A 21,188-nucleotide genomic window follows, 5' to 3' on the forward strand; every position below is an offset into this window, starting at 1 on the left:
AAGAAAATAAATTACATTATTTGACATAATATTATATTAGAATTACCTTATATAACGAATAATTGGGTAGTTTTTGAATTTTTACAATCAATATATTTATTAAGATATATATAAATTAAGTAACTAGTTACTTTCTAAAAAATGTAGCCAGATACTCGAATTTGTAAGTGCATCTAGTTATAGATATTTTTTGAAAAAGTGTAGCTAGTTAATGGTAACTACTTAATTTTTTCCATTTATAAGCTTTTTTTTTATCTTCAGCAAAATTTATTTTAGTTCTTACATTATTTTCCTAAAAATTTCAAATTATAGATGGGACACACGGATAACCCACTCTTTAGTTAAAAGTTATTTTTCACGAAACGTTGAACCAAATTTTGACATGATTTGTAAGGAATTTTACGAAATTGATTTTTGGTAATTAAATAAAATATATGGTGTTGCTAAAAGTTACTATGTAAATATGATTAATACCATTTGTATATGAAGTTTTTATAAGATAAACATAGATAATCTACTAAATAAGAACTTAGCAATATTCATTTCGAAATATCAAATAAATTTTTATTCATAAAAAATTTAAATAAACTATAAATAATATAACAATATAAAAAATATATAATTATATGATTAAATCAGGGATCCAAACCGAAACGAATATCGGTTCGTATAAAAATAACGGTTCAAGGTTCAGGTTCGGTTCGCAAAAAATAAAAATATCGGTTCGGTTCGAACCTCTAAAAACCGGTTTGAACACTTTTGTATTCAAACCTACATTAGGATTATGTATAAGGAAAAATTTTTTTTTATTTCATAATTAAAATAAAAACCTTCATTTTTATTAATTGCACATTATAAAATAATATTTAATTTATAAATATAACAATGATTAATTTAAATATGAACAATTACTTAAATTTTTTTTATTAAGCTGCACAATTAATATTTCAAAATTCATCTCACTCAAATTACATCTATAAGGAGATAATATAAATTTAATTGTTGAAAAACATCCTTCCACACTAACTTGGGTAGCTGGCATTGCCAGTATGATATCAGATTTGATGTGTCATTTATAATACTATGTGTAAATAATTTATATATTAGATTTAATTTTTTTCTAGGCATTATAATTTATAAGCTTAAAATATTTAAAAAATATTGCAAAATGGCAATATACTAAAGTTTATAAAATCTATGACTGACGTTTATTCAAATGTGATTGATAATAATTTTTAAAACAATTTGAATATAATTAAAATTTTTGCAATATACTATAGTAATAATTTACACAATATTTTATAAGCATAAAATTATGAGACTCGAAACGGTTCAGGTTTGGCTAGAAATTTTTTAGAGGTTTCGGTTCGATAAAAAATACAGGTTTTTAGCGGTTTAACGGTTCGGTTTGGATCCCTGGATTAAATTAAACATTTAAATTGTTGGATAAAGCCCTTAAATAATCCAGCATGGTCTTGAATAAAAATCTTCAACAATTAGAAAAATCCTTTTGGCTTTCGCGATATTCTTTCTTTGATAGTAGAGCCGATAATCCTGAAGAATATTGTTCCAATTGAGGCTATCTTCGTCTTTGAGAGCTAAAAATTGAAATTTATAATATAATATAATTACTAACTCTTTATAAATTTCAAGATTGTTGGATGATGAAAACTTATATGAGACGAAAAACTTCGATGCCAGCCCTCTACTGAATTATTTGTATTCGGTTCATGATATAGTGTCGATTCATAGCAATTCCATAGAGAAATGCTAAATATTGGCAACTTCCTATCCATCTCTATCATTTTCCTAATCCACGTCTTTTCAAAGTATTCTATCAAGGGGACAGAATATCCCTATTTTCTTGATAGAATTCAGAGGCACATAATTTTATGAACCCATGAATTACATCCTCAACTGGTACATATGACAGTGACATTAATATTTTTATATACATAGCAATTTATTTGTGTTTTATATGGTAATAGGAAAAAAAACCTCCGGAAAAAATATAAAAAAAAGAAAATCGTTATTTTTAAAAAAAATTTTCTTGTCAATTTTCTTAATTTTTTTTCTCAATTTATTATTTTCTTCCAATATTTGCTTTAAGTCATTGTTAGTTAATCTTTATTTTTCAAACCTTTTCTCATTTTTTTTAGTATAACCTAACAATAATTAATTTTGATAAATAATTTTATAAGCGAATGCCATAATCATTAACAGCTATTAGACTCCAAAAAAAACAATTACGAAAAAATATTCGAAGTAATAATGTCTAAATGTCAAGATCGGGATTTATTTCCTGATCCATTATATATATACATGGATTTCGAAAAATCTGCTATGAGCGCGGTTAAAACTGTCATTGGTATGATTATTAAAATGTTAAATTATTTATATTTATTTTTTCAATTAGGAGATCACATCATAATCAGAGGATGCTTTTACCATTTGTGTCAAAGTACTCATAGAAAAATTTAAAAGCTAGTTCTGGAAAGCCAATACAGAATCGATGAAGCCCTAAGCTTCTTTTGTGGCATGATGGACAGCTTAGCATTTGTTCCTTTATGTGATATGGGCAATGCAATAACATTCCTTAGATCAGTTACTCTGAGCAATGGTAAAGATATTCTTGAATATTTCGATAAAAATTACATCAATGGAGTATCAAGGGAGGTCACAAGAAGCCATTCTCATACCAGACAGGTCGAATTGGGCCTCGATTTCCTCCAGAAACTTGAATCAGAGCACTCTATTTAACTAATAACTCATAAATAATCAATGAGAAGGTTCGAATCATCGTTTTTCTAATCTGGTTGGGAATAAACACCCATCAATCTGGGTATTGATTAAAAAAAATGAAATGCGAGGTGGCTGCCGATGAAACCAAACTTGAACGATGGCGTGTAGGTAGTTGGACACTGAAAACAAAATAGCAGTGAAACAAGAAAAAATGCTGATATTCAAATTGGTACTGGGAAAAAAAATATCCCAGTAAAATTTACTTATTTTCGTAAAAATTTTTGCTATAATAATAAATACAATATCAATCCTTAATTATATATTATGTAGACTAAATTTGCAATAAGATCTGTTTATTTTATTGATAAATCATTATTATGTATATAATTTATTATTAAATTATATTTTTATAATATTTTTTTCTAAAAATACTAATTTGTCTATACCTTATAGAATCCAAATAAAAATATACCGATATTATTAGATCTTAAGTAAATTCGAAAAAAAATTTCGAGGTTTTTTTCCGGGATTCGTTTTGTATGCATTGCAAATTGGCGGATTTTTTCCGTGCGCCATATGAAACAGAAACCCGCGCATTGCAATCAGTGGAAACGACTATTTAAAGACAGATAACGCTGCTAATTCAAAGTCGATCATGATGGATTTCGGATTTAAAAAAATTTTAATATTTTTTATTTGATTGAAAATATTAATATAATCTTGTTGGCGACGTGATGCCATTAGAACATAAATAGTGGGATAATGGTATTATATTTCATCCCATGGATGGTGTATATTTGCTAGAAGAGAGGAAGACATGTCTTAAATGTGCCATCTGCATACCATTTATCGCATGTTGATAAAAATTGTAAATTTTTGATGGTTGAAAATATGATACATCGCATATAACAAAAATTGCTCATTATTATTGGATAATTGATATTCAATTGGTATGACCAAGTCAATCAGACTCATGGAAACGGCAGGCGTTCTTCCTACTTGATGTCTCTTACTTTGAATTGTTCTTTTAATTAAGGAACAACTTGGCATTATTCCAGTGGCGGCTATGGATATATTTCTAGATATATCGGCCATTATATTATTGGGCAGAAATTGAGAACTAGATGCCTCTTGTTTAATTCTATTTTCTCTTCTTGCTTCAATATCTGCAATGTCTGGTACATGGTTATGCTTTTGATTGTGGAATATAGGCATTCCGTTCTTAGTTCTGGCACGTCCACTGCATTCATCCACATGGAATTGAATACATCTCCAATAGGTTGTTTGGTTAGATGTTTTTTCTTTTTGAAATAGGTAATAATCAAGAAGTAGTAACTGATTATTTCGAATACTTAAAATAAATTCAGCCATAATTGAATAATTACTTAAATAAAATGGTCTTTAGTGACAAACATTGAAAAACAATTATAGAGAAACTTTTATAGAGAAAACAATGATAGAGAATGTTGTTTATATAGAATAACATAGATTGTTTTCAATTGATAAACACTTTTAATGTCATAAAAATATCTTGATATACCACATTCAGGTATTATACAATTAAGGTTCATAGCTTAGTGACAAATAACTTTTAACTAAAGAATGGATTAGCCGTGTGTCCCATCTATAATTTAAAATTTTAGGAAAAATAATAATATAAGTAATAACTAAAATAAATTTTGTCGAAGATAAAAAAAGCTTATAAATGAAAATCATTACATTTGTGTTGTCAAATTAATTAGTTACATTTACAAATTCGTAACTGTAGCTGGCTACATTTTAACTAGTTACATTTACAAATTAGTAACTGTAGCTACATTTTAAAGTTACTTAATTTATATATATATCTTAATAAATATAATTAAATAATATTCATTTGTAATAATTTTTTTACATTCCATTACATTATTATGTGATTTAAATCTTAGTCAATGAATTTATATTAATATAAATATATTATAATATTTTCGATTTAAAGTAATTTAATCGATTCAGCTAGCCCTGAATCTACTATCCACTAAAAATAATTGTAACTAGTGACTAGTTATATTTAAAAAAGAAATTTAACTTGTTATATTTTCCCAAATTTAACTACTAACTTAACTAGTTGCATTACATTGCCAAAGTAACTTTTAACAACACTATTTATTTTATTTTGTATTCTTATCTTTAAAAATAAATTTCTTAAACTTCCTTACAAGTCATGTCAAAATTTTGTTCTACCATTAATTCATCTAATAATCGAAAAGCCTTCTGCAAAGATAAGCAAACATTTTTCTGTACCGATTGTAATAACTCAAAAACTACCCAATTATTCGCTTATATAAGGTAATTCTAATTAGAGATCTGCAAAAGTAGGCCCTAGCCCGGCCTAAACGGGCTTCGGGCCTAATATTTTTAAATAAAATTCGGGTCGGGCCTTGGAAATTTTTATAAATATATTTAAATTTATCAATTTTAATTAAATTTTTTATGTAAAATAAAAATTTTTGATTTTATTTATAGAACTAGACTATATATAACATATGTCCTTTTTGAGTTATTGTAAAAATTAATTTCTATATTTAAATAAGTTCGAGCGGGCCTGTAATTTTCTTTAAAAAAATTTTGGATTCGTGCCGGGCTGGCAAAACTTTTTTAAAAAAAATTCGGGTCTGGCTTGAAAAATTAGGCCGATGCAGATCACTAATTATAATATTTAATATGTCAAATACTGTAATTTTTTTCCCCTATGATTATGTAGAGCCTAATTAATAATTACATAAAAATGTTATATATTATATAGATATAACATTTTTTATAAAATAATCATTCTTTAAATAAAATTCTTTATATAATTCTCTATAAAATACATTCTTTATAAAATAATTATTTATAAAAATACATTCTCTATAAAATACATTCTTTATAAAATAATTATTTATAAAAATACATTCTCTATAAAATCATTCTCTGTAAAATCATTCTCTGTAAAATCTTTCTCTATAAAATCATTCTCTGTAAAATCATTCTCTGTAAAATCTTTCTCTATAAAATCATTATCTGTAAAATCTTTCTCTATAAAATCTTTCTCTATAAAATCATTCTCTATAAAATCATTCTTTTATAAACGACATTCTCTATAATTGTTTTCTCTATAAAAATTTTTCAGTAAAATACATTCTCTATAAAATTATTCTCTATAAAATTATTCTCTATAAAATTATTCTCTATAATCGACATTCTCTATAATTGTTTTCTCTGTAAAAGTTTATCTATAATTGTTTTCTCTGTAATGGTTTCTCTGTAATGACGACCATTTCTTTAAATAATTTTCTATATTGCTATTTAACGGTGCCAATTAACTACCAAAGTTAACATCTAGAAGTGTTCTCAGCCCTACAATTTATTCTTCCTCATTATAAATATAATTTGATAGAATAGAATCTTGAAAATATTTTAATTATATATGGCTAAATATTATTTTCTAAGAATAGTGAATAAATTAAAAATTTTTTTTTATATATTTCTAATGCGCGTACGCGAAAAAGGTCTGAACCGATTTTTAAAGACTCAGATCCAAATCGTTATTATTTTTTATGAACTGAATCTGAATCATATAAGCCATTATTTTTATACGAACCTAAACCTGATATTCGTTAGAAATTGGATCTCTGCTTTTGAGGTGTTAATTTAAATTTACGTTAAAATATTTTATGAGCATATTTTTTTCGTGAAATCAAGCATACATGTTTCTTTCAAAAAAAATTAAAAATTTGGCATTACACTTTTGGAACAAAACCCTAAGAAGAGTAGTGTTGTTAAAGGGCTAATTCCATTTTTTAACCAAATTAATATTATCTAAACCTAAAAATTTTGCTTATAGTTGGCAGAAAAATATGGACATATATTGGCAAAATCTCGAAGCTTAAGTAATATTTATTTTTTTAAATCTTGATTTAGGCGTTTGTAAAAATAGGTTAAATTTAGCTGTTTAACAAGACAAGAATTAACATCAGGCTTGACCAGTCAGATCTTGGCCAAGATATTATTTCCAGTTTACCCAATAAAAAAATCTAAGGACATGATACCCGTAAGAATTAAGAATAAAAAAGCTTACATCTTACTTTTTAATCAATCAAAAAAAAATTTGAGAAATATCGAATATCATTATTAATGCAGGAAAAAATAATCGATAATGATTAACTTTATCTTAAAACATCATCTTAGGATTATCTAGTTCTAGTATTATGATTTGTATAATTCTAAAAGGGGTGATAGGGGTGGAAGGATAACATAAATTTGTAACATACTTTTATTTTACCAAATTTTAAAATTTTTATTATAAATAAATATAAAATATAATAATATTTCTAAATTGAATATTATAAAAAAATGTAACATTTTTACAAGAGGTAAAACTGTTAAAAAATAAATAATAATTGTTATATTTTGCTAAATATTGATTTTTTACGTAGATATAAAAGAACACATGGTTTATTTCATAAGCCGAAATGCAATGCAGAACAGTTAATAGTAATTTTATTATGTATTTTTTGAAAAAACTTAAATTATTTCAAATTTTGAAAGCTTAGAAATAAAAATATGATACCACCATAAGGTAGATGACGCAACAATTAAAATATATAAAAATCAATGGGGTCACTAGTGGAGATGTGCCCAATTATTATTTTTTAAACAAAATCGAGACTAGGCTTAATCCTAAATTTTTAAATAAAATTAATTCCCGACCCCGCCATAAAATAAAATTAATTCCATTTTCCAGCCTCAAACCGACCTGAAAATCAATATTAAATAAAAACCTTAAAATTAATTTATTCAGTATGTTATTTATAAGTTTTAAAATGAACGAAATTGGCAAAATAATATATGATCGAACTATGATTTATTGATATCATTGATTAAATTTAAAATTGTAAACAAATATTTTCCAACCTATCCAATATTTTTTTATTATCCGAAACCCTTTCTTCGCACATAAACTTATTAGAATAAGTATAAAGAAGCATATTTTTTTAAATTTTATCAATAATACCCATACTTTAATCAACTAACGTTTATTTTATTATGATTGCGCATAAAAATGTACATAATTTATCAATTAAAAATAATAAATAAACACATTTATTAACTATAATATAAACAGTTATTCTAAAATGTGAACTGACCGATCAATAAGAATTGATTGATCATAATTTTTTAAACAGAACATTAAAAGGTTCAATCCTGTTGTTAATTTTTTTTAGAGGTTCGCAGGTTCGAATGACAAATTTATAGCAGTTCAGATCGCGTAAAATAATATTCATAGGTGTTTAACAGTTTTGGATCTTTGCTACTAATGATTTTTAAGTAACCTTGTAGATTTTCTGAGATCCGGGGTTGATAAGGAGAGAGAATTGGATAAGGCACCTGGAACATCTATGAAATCGAGAGTCGCTAAATTCCAGCTTTTAATCCTTGTTCCGGACGATGAAGATAAAGACATCTAAGCTGATTTAAAAAATATAAAAATAATATATACCTTACGATAAAAAATAACAAAACATTTATATAGAAGGGTGGGTACTCGCAAAATCTCATTAGCCTGAACAACCCATGCAGGAGACACTAAAACACAACCAAGTCGATTCGATTATTCAAAATAGATGGCGTATAAAAATGGACTTATCAATTTAATTTATTTCAAATAGAAAGGAATAGTATTATAAAAGATAAAATCTAAAATAAATTTTTAATCATATAATAAATAGTCGATCTCGATATTACTAAAAATGTTTGTAATTTTTTTTTTAAATAAAATTATAAAAAATTTTGTTCAAGGTTAAAAGCTCCTTTAAATAAAATAAAAATAGTTGTTTGAATGGTTTTTTTAAAGATGAAATATCTATGATAGTAATATTATAAATAAAATTAGAAATGAATTATTTCGAAATATATTAAAATTTTTAAAATTCCTTTCTCATTTACTTACTATAAATGAAACTTAAGATATAAAGTTCAGATATATTTTTATTATAGATCATTGGCAATATATTACCAGAGAACGTGATAGTTGTATATTTTAAACATAATGAGTAAATAGCAACATGCAGAAAAAAATATTTATGTTTGATTAAAATAAGACGATTCCACATTTAGGCCTGCCTATGGGTTAGCGGGGATAGTGTTAAATTTTAACAAAGGTCTGACCTTTGCTAGGGTTGCGCTCCAAATTCAAAATAATTATATAGGCTACAGAGTTTCTAAAGATACTTTTCAAATGTATAGAACAGATATATCACCTAAGAATTTAAGATAAAATTTCCATGCCGGATTCTATTGTTAAGTTCAAATTTTGAAGTGAGATATAATTTTTTTATTAAGTTGATATCTTATCTACATACAAAATAATAATTGTTCGATTTTAATAATACCTATACAAAATTTGTAATTAAATGATTATAAATAATAATTGTTAGATTTCAGTTATAGAGAATTCTTAAAATCTTTATGAATTAATATCCTCTAAGGGGTGCTGAAATCTGATATTAAATTATTTAATTTTTTTTAAGAGGTTATCTGTTTTAAAATCAATTAAAAACTTTAATAGTTCATTAACTAAAATTTAAAATTTATCATGTTGTCATTTATTGTATGAAATAAATTCTGGTTTGTTTTTGTAATGAAATAATATGTTCAGAGTAGGCTAAAGTTTATTTTGAATCTGCCAGTTATTATTATTTACTCCACGATGAAAATATTAAAAAAATTACTTTGGTTCGGGAATTTAAATATTTTTAAATTCGAAATTATGTGTATTTTAAGAATAATGTTATTATTAATATTACCTAAACCTCGACATTTCTCTGATAGATGTCCTTATTTGTAAATAATATTATTTAATAAAACTATCAATTTAATACCCTAAGTAAGATTAGATTTTTTAATGCTTTTAATATAAAAACAAAGATAAATAATTGTGCACTATTTCGGTTTGTCTGGATAAATAATTGTGCACTATTTCGGTTTGTCTGTTTTGGTTCATTAAACTCCATTTTATATTTATATGATCAATAAAAAAAATTAAACTTATCATACATTAAATAAAAATATCCTTAACCTTTTTATAAATTTCACTTAATTAATTTTAAAATTCTGCTGTTTAAAAAATATATTAAAATTATATGCACCAAATATAATCATAACCAAATTATGTTCTGCATCGATCTAGGAGCGATATAATTATTCAATGAGTTTAGGAATTTACATTAGAAATATGCAAAAACTAATTTTTGACCGAAGCTCGCCAGAAGCTCGGTGGTAACAAAATCCTATGGCCTACGTTCGGCCCGTGGCCTGACTTTATTATTGAATTTTATAAATGTATCTCATGCTCAAAATATTTATTTAATTCTTTAATCTCTCTTCTATTATAATGTTACGCATTAAATTTAAATATTCAGCAATAACTGATAATTATCTATTTTATTCTATATATTACAAAATATGATGGAATATTAAATATTTCATGATTTAATCGTGGCAATTAAGCAAAAAGGAAAGAATATAATTAATTTTTTTTTCGAGCCATGGGCCTAGCCTATATTTTGGTGACGATGGGCTCTAATTCACTTAATATATATTCATTATAAATTACAAAATCTAGAGGCTGCATTCAATTTAATTTATACTATTTTCTCTTAGAATGCAATCTTATTATCAACATGCAGGGTTTCCTACTCATAAAATAATAGCAAAGATATAAAAAAAATATATGTGATTAAAAAAGAAATAGTCAATAAAAAAAATTCCCATTCAAAAAATGAAAATCGTTATTTTTTGTATAATTATAAATTATAAATAACTAGTCAAGAATGATAGGGTTGAGGGGTAATTAGTTAGTTTGTTGGTACTAATACTTTATTAATATATTTTATAAAAATATTAAAATTTAAGAGAAAAAGAGGTAAATTTGTGAATCAGATATTCTTAATTTCTGATTCAACTATCATCGAATAAGGGAGAAAAGTATGATGACCCGTCTTTCTTAATGGGCAAAAAGAAAAATATAATAACTAAGAGTACCAGAGCTCCCGTTAGTCAGCATTGCTGAACTAGTCAAAAATGGCGGGGAATGAGAATTTTCTCCTTACTTTTATGAAGTTGTTACTTTTTTTAAAAATAATATCCTATTTTAATTCTTTATAACCTCTCCCCCCTTCAGGCCAGGTCCAATCCATTAAAACTAGGGCTGCGCCGATATTAAATATCGGTCGGATAGGCACTTATATTTAGCGTTGTCCAAAAATATTGAATAGGGCCGATACACGTAAAAAACCGATCCGATCTTTTTACTTTGCCTTTTTTTTGTCATTTTATTTTATGTTATTTTACATTATTGTAATATTTTTTTCTATCTATTATAATATTATTTTATTTTAATATATTGATTCCTTAATTACATTTGGTTCAAAGGGGGGTGGTGAAAAGTCAGTATAAATATCGGTTGGATATCGGTTTGAACCAATATCTGATCGGATAGGTGAAAAATATGTGGATCGGCACAGCCCTAATTAAAACTAAGTGTAAATTCTATTTTTTGAGTCAAAATATATTTAAAGCTTTTACTTGATACCCATATCAATATTATTTGTTAAAATATTACTGATCACCTAAGCCTATTATTAAATATTAAAAAAATTACCAAGCAAGGTCCAAGGCCAAAATAATTTTGAAAAAATTTCTCCAAGCCCAACCAAAGATCATAATAATTTTGGTAGTTGAGAACTGGAATAAAATATTTAAAAAATCATAATGAATTTGAAAATACAATCAAAATCAGATTTTCATGGGCCTTGGTTTTTTAATCAGGCCGAGCCCCCTGCAAAAAAAAATTTGTTTTAGGTCATGTCTGATCCATAGTTAAAATTCCCAAGCGTCCAAGCTGATAATAATTTTTAAAAATTTTAACCAAATCCAACCCAATATAATTTATAAAAATATTTTCTAAGCCCATCCCGACCCACAATAATTTTAAAAAATTTTTCTCAAGCCGCCAACCCTTAATTATTTTGAAATTTTTTTCCCAAACCTGTGGAGATAGGTAAATCTCTAATACCATATCTATTTTTAATTCTTTTTAATCCTGCTCAATCCTACTTCAGACCACGGCCAATCCATAAGACTAAGAATTAAAATTATTTTTTGAGTAAAAATATATTTAAATTAGCATATCTGAGACCCATATAAATGTTCTGTGTTAAATATTATGCCTAATATCTAATATTAAAAAAATTCCCAAGCCAGGTTCATGCATATAATAATTAGTGAAGGTCAACGGTCCGATCCTATCGGTCTTAGACCGGGACCAGATCGATTGTCGGACGTGGTCCGGACCGGTCTTTTTATTTTTTACTTTTATTATTATTTAAGTTTGTTTACTATTCAATTAATATAATTCTTTGTATATTTTATTTTATGATATTTTTCTATATGAGTTATTTTAGATTTTGTTAATTTTTATTTTACAATATGAAAACCATAAGTTTGTCCAAGAAACATTTTATTTATAGTCCCAATAAAAAAGATGTGTTCACTGCAGTACCAAATTTAATGTATCGTCAGCAACAAGTAACAAAATAATTGTTTATAATTTTTTAAGCAATAAATTAATCAAAATAAGCAGTATGATTATTAAAATATTTTGGTTATTATTTATATATAGTTCTATTTTTTTTTAAGAAAATGTCTGAATAATTTATTGTCAAAATAACAACCTTATTCTTATACTTCTAATGAAGAAAATAAAAATATCTCAAAAACACAATCTACTCTTAATTTTAATATGCCCTCCACAAGCACAAAATCACAATACCATTGGATAAATTTTATTGTTTATATAATACTCTTATATTTAATAAAATGATAAAACAAATTAAATTAGGTTAAAAAAATGTGTTTTTTAAACAAATAAAAAGACCGGTCCTGGTCAGGTCTTTCTATTAGGACCACGGTCTGGATTGATCTTTTTCTTAAGGACCGTGGTCCGGTCCGGTCTGAGGCTATCGGTCCAGTCCGGACCAAAGACCGGACCGTGGCCTTCACTAATAATAATGTTGGGAAAATTTTCTCAAGCCCGCCAAAGACCTTAATAATTTTAGTAGTTGAGAATTGAAATAAAATATATAAAGTCATATTTCATTTAAAAATCACCTATTTCTTCTAGCCCATATTAATTAAAAAATTTTTTAACCATCTCTATTTTAAATTTTACCCAATATGATTTCTATCATAAATTTAAATTTTATTCTAATATAATTAAATTTAAGACATTGTTATTAAATTACAATAGAAATAAATGGCAAAATTTAAAAAATATCAGCTATGCTAACGGCAATTGAGTTGTATTAATATATATAATTAATATTTTAAATGTAATTATAATTCAAGTTGGTGCAAGAGAAAAGCGTGTACTTATGAAACGGGAGGGTGGTTCGATGATAGTTGATGGCCAAAAATTAACATTACTAGTCTCCTTAAATCTTAATAACGTTAAGATGATACGAAAACGATCTTAGTTTATTATGGAGATCATATATATAGGATTGTCATTTAATCATCTTGAAATATAGTGTTTGCAGTGGTCCGGTCGGACCGACAGTCCAGTCCATTTCGGTTTCATCTGAATCTTGGGTCCGACGAGACGGTCCGATCCGACAAAACGGCTCGATGGTCCTGTCCTTTGCGACCGAAGACCGATTATAGATAAAAGTTTACAATCAATTGTTTTTTAATTAATGCACATGTACATGAATGTATAAAACATAATTATTTAATGCCTAACATTTTATAATATCTCATTCATTGTATAATTTTTGTATCTGCCGTTTCATTCAATTCATTCATCAAGTAATTTAATTTAGTAGGGTAATTTGTATGTATAATATATTAAGAATGATTTGATGATATAATTAAAATATTGGTAATTAAACATTTTTAATAATTTTAATGCAGAATAAAAAAACATTTTTTAAATGGGACCGGACCTGGCCTCACTTGGCTTAACAGTCCATCGGTCCCGTCTCATTTTAGAAAAAAGAACCGGACCGTTGCAAACACTACTGAATGATTTTTCTATAATTTTTAATTTTCTTTCTTATTCTTTTTTTAACTTTTTGTCATTACTTTTTAACATGATGTCATTTTTCTATTTTGTCATCTTTCCTCAATTCTTTATTTTTTGTCATCTTTCCTCAATTCTTTATTTTTTGTCATTTTCAACCAATTTTTTTCATTTAAAAAAAATTTGTCTTTTTAATCATTCTTTTTTTCCTGAAAATTTATATGTCTAAAATTTTCCAATTTTTTTTAGGAGTTTTGTAAATTTGGAAATCCATATCAATTTATTTTTTTTACTTCTTTAAATCAGAGTTGTTAACGCTCCTTTTTAAAGGTAGCTAGCTTCCGCTCCTACCTTCCCGCTCCCGCTACTACATTTTTAAAAGGAGCTAGCTCCCGCTCCAAGTAATGGAGTGCCACTCCATAATCGCTCCTTTGATTTTCCTTTTTTTAGAAGGTACACGAAACAAAATCATATTTTTTTTTCAAAAAGTATTATTTATATTAAATGATCTATCAAAATATTTATAATCATTTATTAGCCTTTAAAAGTAATATATTTTCTAAATTAAAATCTAACAAACATCCACGCCTCTCCCGTAAGACGTGTTTTGCAATACTAAATAAGCGCTCCACAGGAGCACTAGAGGGAAGCGGGGTATTGTATTTTATAAAGATATTTTTTAATTCAGGTATAAAAAAGGAGGTTGAACAAGTAATGAGAAAATTAAAATAAATATTAAAATATATTTAAAAAAGCATCATATTTAACAACCCAAGCTCAACTATGATGAATTGTCAAATAATTATAACAATTTATAAAAATTATTCCAAAATAAAATATATAGTTATCATTTCGTATTTAAAAGAAAGATATTTTACTTTTAGAAGCTTTTTTAGATTGGAGCTGCTCACTTTTGAAAATGAAATACTTTTACTTAAACACAAAAGGCATTTTGCCCTTAAATTTGTTTGATCATTTGGATCAACATCTTTTAGAAGTTTAAAATATTTTTTGCATGATGGAAATGGAAATTCGATTTCTTCTTCTATGATCTCTAAATCAATAATATTGAAAACTATTTTTTATTATATATCTATAAAATGATATTAATATGACTTACAAGATTTTCCAAAAAATTTTCATGAAAAAATTGATGATTAATCTGTAAAATGATTAGATGAAAAACCAATATAAAACTCGGCTCAACATTTAATAATGGATAATTTAAATAAAATTTCATTTTTATCGAATTTTAATTAACAAATATTATTAATATTTAAAAAATAATTTAATTTATATCTTAAATTTAAAGGAAGCGGTCTCCAGCCCTAAAAGGACTAGCTCCCTCTCCTCATAGGTATTTTTAAAAAAAATGTAGCCCCATTTTGATTAATATAACTGCCCATTTTTTAAAATTTGAAAAACAAATTTTCATAAAAATTTCACACGTTAAATTTTATAATTTTCTAGAATTTTAACAATTAATAAATTTTCGTAAATTCGAAAAAATGAAGACCACTATTTTATTTTTTATTAAAAATAGGTTTTTCGTTTAAATAAAATAAATTATATTTGTGTCACAGTCTTAAAAAATAACGATTTTTTTTCATTTTGAATGGGAATTTTCCTTTTAAAATCTTTTCCTTCTCTTGTCGAATTTTTTCTTTTTTATAAGGACCCTTTCATTTATTAATTGTCACCTTATCTTATTTAATTAAGATTTCCCCTAGTATATTCTCCTCCAAAAGATTAAAGCGTAATGTTAATGTTAATCAATAATGTTAAGTTGTATTTTTTTAGTAAATTTTATGAATGTTTTCAGCTTTATCATTTCGCCCTTGCTAAAAATTTAGGGGATGGAGCATCTAGAAAACCCTATCTAGACTTGTAAAGGTTGGGTATCATATTTGGCATATTGTCATAATCAATATCGAAATTATTGTTCTTCATTTATTTACTCCTTCGCTAATCAACTGATTGCAATTGTATTTCCATTCAAAGTGTAAAGATAAATAATTGGGCAAGAGTTTAATTAGGAAGCTACTTTTTAAATAAAGTAACTAGGTAGGGCTACATTTCAAAAGTTACTTTATAAATTTACATTTTTCAATGCTCTATTTAGTTACTCTAGCTAGCACTAATAATTAGCTAATTTCGATCAAAATTAATATAAAAAAACAAGATAAGATATTTAGTGGTTAAAAGTTCATAAGCGATAGATATCTATATTCAAATAATTAAAATTATTATTTTAACATTTTTAATATAATATGAAAATTCTTTTGATGATACTTGTACATTTTTTAAATCTACTACAATAGAATTCTCATCAATTACCCTTTATTTGGATGATGTATTTCACGGTAACTTATATATTGTTACATATGTCAAACATTTTAGTTTAAAAAAAATTCATAATACCGAAAATATTGTCATTATATTATTGATATAAAAAATCCCAAAGATTATGAAAATGACTCTATATCTAGTTGAGTCATTCATGCACGTATCTGTTTATATACTAAAGCTCGGACTCTGGCGAGCCGTCTTAATTTTTAAATCTTAATCAGCAGGTCAGGCCGAATTCTGACAAAATTTTATTGGACTTTGGAAATTTGTACCATATTTTTTAAAATTATTTTGTTTTCCTAAAATATTTTATTATTTAATTTTTATTAAGTAAGATTATTCTTTATTCCTCTTTTGGCGCATAATTTTTCTGTGTACCTTAGAAAATAGTACTTTTCCCTTAAATTTTTTTCCTGTATCGGGTGAAACATAATTTTAAGTAGGATCGGATCGAATTTGCATCTTTAAAAAATGGTTGGACCTGAAGAACAAATTTTTAAAAAAATTTTTGGGTCGGACCAACCTAAATTTTTTTAAAAATAAATGTAATAAAAATAATTTTGATATATATTTTTTAAATATCATAACATTTTAAATTTCCAGACAAATGATCGAACTAATTAAAAATTATTTTCCCTATAATCTCCTTTTGGGTTAACCAAGGTTATAAAAGCAATAATAAAAAATCAGCTACTTGTAAAAATAGAACATCTCAAAATTATCTGGCCAAATAAAATATAAACCCGATTAATAAAAATGTTAAAACACAATCTTCTATTATATAATAATGACATTTTTAATTATTTTCGATCAGATGGTTTAGATTGATAATATAAAAAAATGATAAATCGAAATATATATTTAAATTTCAAAATTATCATCTCAAATTTTATGATAAAATAATTCATATTTTTATAATAATCTATTTAAATTTAAAAGTAACGTAACATAAAGATACTTTTTTTTAAAATAGCATGCAATTTTACTGCCAAAGTTTTACAAATTAAATTAGTTTTTTTAATCTGGCGTCAGATTGGTTAACATATGAAATGGAACTTAAAAAACCGCAAAGTTCCTAGATTAGATAACAAAACTGCAGACATGAAAATTATTGATAACTAAATAAAAGTTCATCTAATATATAAGCGCGATCGATATTTAGGAATACATAACGTGTTTACTTTAAAATTGGCTATAAAACTAAAAGATAATATTTAAGAAATAAATATAATTAACAAGTTTCAAACGCCAGAAGTTAAAATTACCGTTTAAAAAAAAGAGCTAAATCTTGATGATTTTGACCAAAGTTACACAAAATTTTTTTTATATAATCTATTCGGCAATATATTTGTTTTAAAACTTAAATTTTAATTTAAATCATAAAAAGAATCATACAAACTAAATTTCGGATAACCACTCGAAACATAATTTATTTTATGTAATATTTCAAAGCACTTTTATAAAGTTTTATTAGAGACTAGGAACGTTCTAGAACATGAAATAAATAGTATCATATTGTAGAGAAACAAGAATCAAACAGGAACATAAAGTTATTCGAATACGTACCAGAGGTTCCAGGATTTTTCAGGTCATCAATACAAAGTATTCGCTGATGAAATGGGTGCCAGCAAGAAAATTTTAATTACAAGTCCCTGATCAGATTAATGATATTTTATGGTTCTGGTCCATTGACTATATAAAGAAAAATATGATTTACAAGCCAATTTGTTTTCACATAATTGGAGACAATGTTTTTATATTAAAATTCAAACCGTCAACCATTTTAGTTTTCTTTTTCAAATAAGAAAAAAAAAGAAATTATAAGTGCGCTTAAATGAATATTTTTAAATTTTGCTTTATGAGATTTAATGTTGTTTGAATCTGATTAATAAAAATCAAGTAGAAAGACTTGATATGAATTTAGATGTATAGCGAAATTCGACCCAGTTAGACACAGGCACAAAAAATTTAAAAATTCGAATCGGGCCTAGTTTAAATTTTTTAAATCGGGTTAGGTTGGGCTAAAGACTGAAAATATATATTCCGAGGCACTAATAGATAGATTTTGTAAATTATTCCGATGTTCGAGAATCTTGTTTTAATTATAATATTTCACTATTTATAAAGGAAAAATAGCTAGGCGAAGAAGTATGGTGCCTCAAGGGACCCGAAATTTAAAGTTACCGTAAATCAAGAAATATACTTTAAATTATATACGAATTTTGAGATGCGAAATACAAAGGCGGAAAAAAAGAATAGTTATAATTATAAACGCGTTGTACCGTTACTACCCCTAACAATTCCGACTACAAATAAGATTATTTATTTTTTCTTGTAAAAAAAACTAGATTTTACAAACACAAGAACTTGTATATTGAATATATTTAAAAAAAAACTTTTATAAACTTCTTTAATCTAAATCAATAATATTATACGCACAATTTAACTTTCATTATTATTATTTATTATAAGTGCAAATGAATGAATATTTAAACATATTATATTTGTGCTCAATTTCTAAACGTAAACCCCCACACTATATACAATAATCTTCAATCACTTAATTTGGCGAGCGCGTGCGCTATGATATTGCAAATGTATTATCATGCATATTTATTTTTTTCAAACTATAGTGTCTGTCTACTTGTTTATTCATATACAGAAGTAGATTACATCATTTAAATAAAATAAAGAGCTTTGTACTCAATATTAAATATGATACTTTTTTAAAAACATAATAATTATGTAAATTTTTTGGGAAGTCCTTTAATAGTAGAAAGAAGAAAGTTTAAATATATTTTAAAATAAGTATGTTTCGAATCATTTATTGTTAAGTATTAACCTTTCAACTTTCAAGGCAGAAAACCAAGATTAAAAAAAATACGATGGTTAAGTATAATAAATCTTCATTATTTCCAAGATCAATTGACGCAAAAAAATAACAACAAATAAATTATAATAATAAACAAGGAATTATAAAAAAATAATTCAAAAATTTAAGGTATGTGACAAATTTCTTTTTTTATAGGTTATTTTTAACGAATTAAAGAAATAATTATAATATTTATTTTTATATTTTACAATTTATTAATGTCATCTATATTAAATATAAATATTCCTTATCTAAATCCTAATTTTTGTTCCTCAGTCGTATATTATATTTTCAAATGCTTTATTATAACGTATTTCAGGAAACTATTAATAATAATAAAAGTTTACACGTAAAAAAATTTAATATTTAATTTTATTGCCATAAATTGAGAATAAAAAATGCAAATAATACTTTTGAAAGAGAGCATTTTTATCTATTAAATAGAGATCTGCAAGACGGACTTCGGACTTGTTGAATTTTTTATGTAAAATAAAAATATTTGATTTTATTTATAGAAACTAGACCCCATATAGCATATATCGATTATTTTGAGTAATTGTAAAAATTAATTTCTATATTTAAATATATTCGGGCCGGGCCGGTAAAACTTTTTAAAAAAATTTTCGGATTCGGGCAGGGCCGGGTAAAACTTTTTTGAAAAAATTTCGGGCCGGGCGAGGCTTGAAAAATTAAGCCCGTGCAGATCACTACTATAATCATTAAAATCACTATGAGGGGGGGGACAAATGGATCAGCATGTCTTATAAAATATTAACCACATAGTGAGGGCTATAGATCGGGTTGGAACGAGATAGAAATATAAATAAAAACTCCCACTATCCAGTCTAAGGTGTGAGCCTGACAATTGCCCTTCTTTACCCATTGAAGACTTTTCTATAATTTAATATATAAATAAATGATGAAATTTTTCAATGTCAAAATTAAACGAAGTGGTTCACGATCACGATATAAAAGAACGCATTTAAGAATACATATAAAAATATTGATATTTATAGTGAACCAAAAATTATTCGAAGTCGAAAATTTTAATCGAATATGAAGAAGGAAAATATATTATTCATCAAATAATATTTTATCTAATTATTCGTAATTATTTAAAATTCTAATTTTCAAAATTATTAGAAATTTTCCTAGGAGTCACTTTTTAAAGAATCTATTTTTTTATTATTTTTTTTTTAATATTTTTAAAGAATTTACTTTTTCAATCGAGTATTCGACAAGTCCGAATATAACATTTTTGTTATTCGTAGAAATACAAATAATATGTTATTTGATTGGAAAATATGAATAATGCAAATATTCAATTCAATTCGTATTTTTCTAAGTTAATTTTATAGGGAATCGGAGCGCAAATTAACTCTACGAAGGAGATAACTATTTTAAATAACAGTATTTAATTTTATTAATTATAACGCCAGAATATATGAAAGAACTGTCAATATATTATACAGTCAATTCCGATGTTTAATTAATAAGAGTTTAAAGATTAAGGAATTGTGGCCAGCTATCTTTGTATTTGAAGTTTTCATTAGTTATTCTTAATTCTTCTTAAATAAACCCGGTAATGGTTTTGAGACATCGGACTGAGCAAATTATTAGAAATTCCATATTTTGAAAGATTTGATAAGCTCACCATCATTCACTGCATTATAAATGATGTATATGACGTGCCTCAAAATCAGCCTGTATTCATTACATCCCACGATTGGACTCTGTGGCGTCGATAAAACACCTAGGGATTGATCTTCCTGAGTTGATACCTTTGCTCCAGTATAGTGTTTTACCCGAGAATTAAAAAATTATTATATCCATAGTTGTGATGGCCTTAAGATATTAGGTTGGCAATTTTTCTTCTATGAACTAAACTAAGGCATTCAATAACATTTTAGAATCGATAATCGTAACTAGAGTTATCACCTAACTTTGACAAATTCCAATATAGCTTGGTCAAGATTTTTGCCTAAATTGACTTAAACTAAGTTAAGCTTCAACTTAATGATAGACACTATTTTTTTATGATAAAAAGTTGGCTAAGCTGTTTTAGAGCTGGCCAAAGTTAATTGGTTAAACAACACTTATCCTAACAAAGGTTTCCTATTTACG

At 25.7% G+C, this 21,188-nt stretch overlaps 1 protein-coding gene across 7 annotated transcripts in view; it reads right to left on the reverse strand.

Moving 5' to 3' along the window:
• The window catches only part of LOC135929066 (protein PF3D7_1417600-like), an 86,289-nt gene that overhangs the window by 47,279 nt on the left and 17,822 nt on the right, over nucleotides 1-21,188 (reverse strand). For 5 of the 7 annotated variants that reach the window (XR_010572472.1, XM_065465554.1, XM_065465556.1 and 2 more), the window contains one exon: nucleotides 8,097-8,232. Coding sequence is in view for 6 of the 7 variants with exons in the window: in XM_065465554.1 (XP_065321626.1) it covers nucleotides 8,097-8,227 (131 nt within the window). In the remaining variant the exon portion in view is untranslated. Of the gene's footprint in view, nucleotides 1-8,096; nucleotides 8,233-8,308; nucleotides 8,435-11,425; nucleotides 11,449-21,188 lie in introns of those variants that run through there. The other 2 variants (XM_065465559.1, XM_065465557.1) reach the window with 2 other exon arrangements.

Source organism: Gordionus sp. m RMFG-2023, chromosome 4 (genome assembly GCF_954871325.1).
Source record: "Gordionus sp. m RMFG-2023 chromosome 4, tfGorSpeb1-WG-v2, whole genome shotgun sequence".
In the NCBI taxonomy this organism is placed as follows: domain Eukaryota; kingdom Metazoa; phylum Nematomorpha; class Gordioida; order Chordodea; family Parachordodidae; genus Gordionus; species Gordionus sp. m RMFG-2023.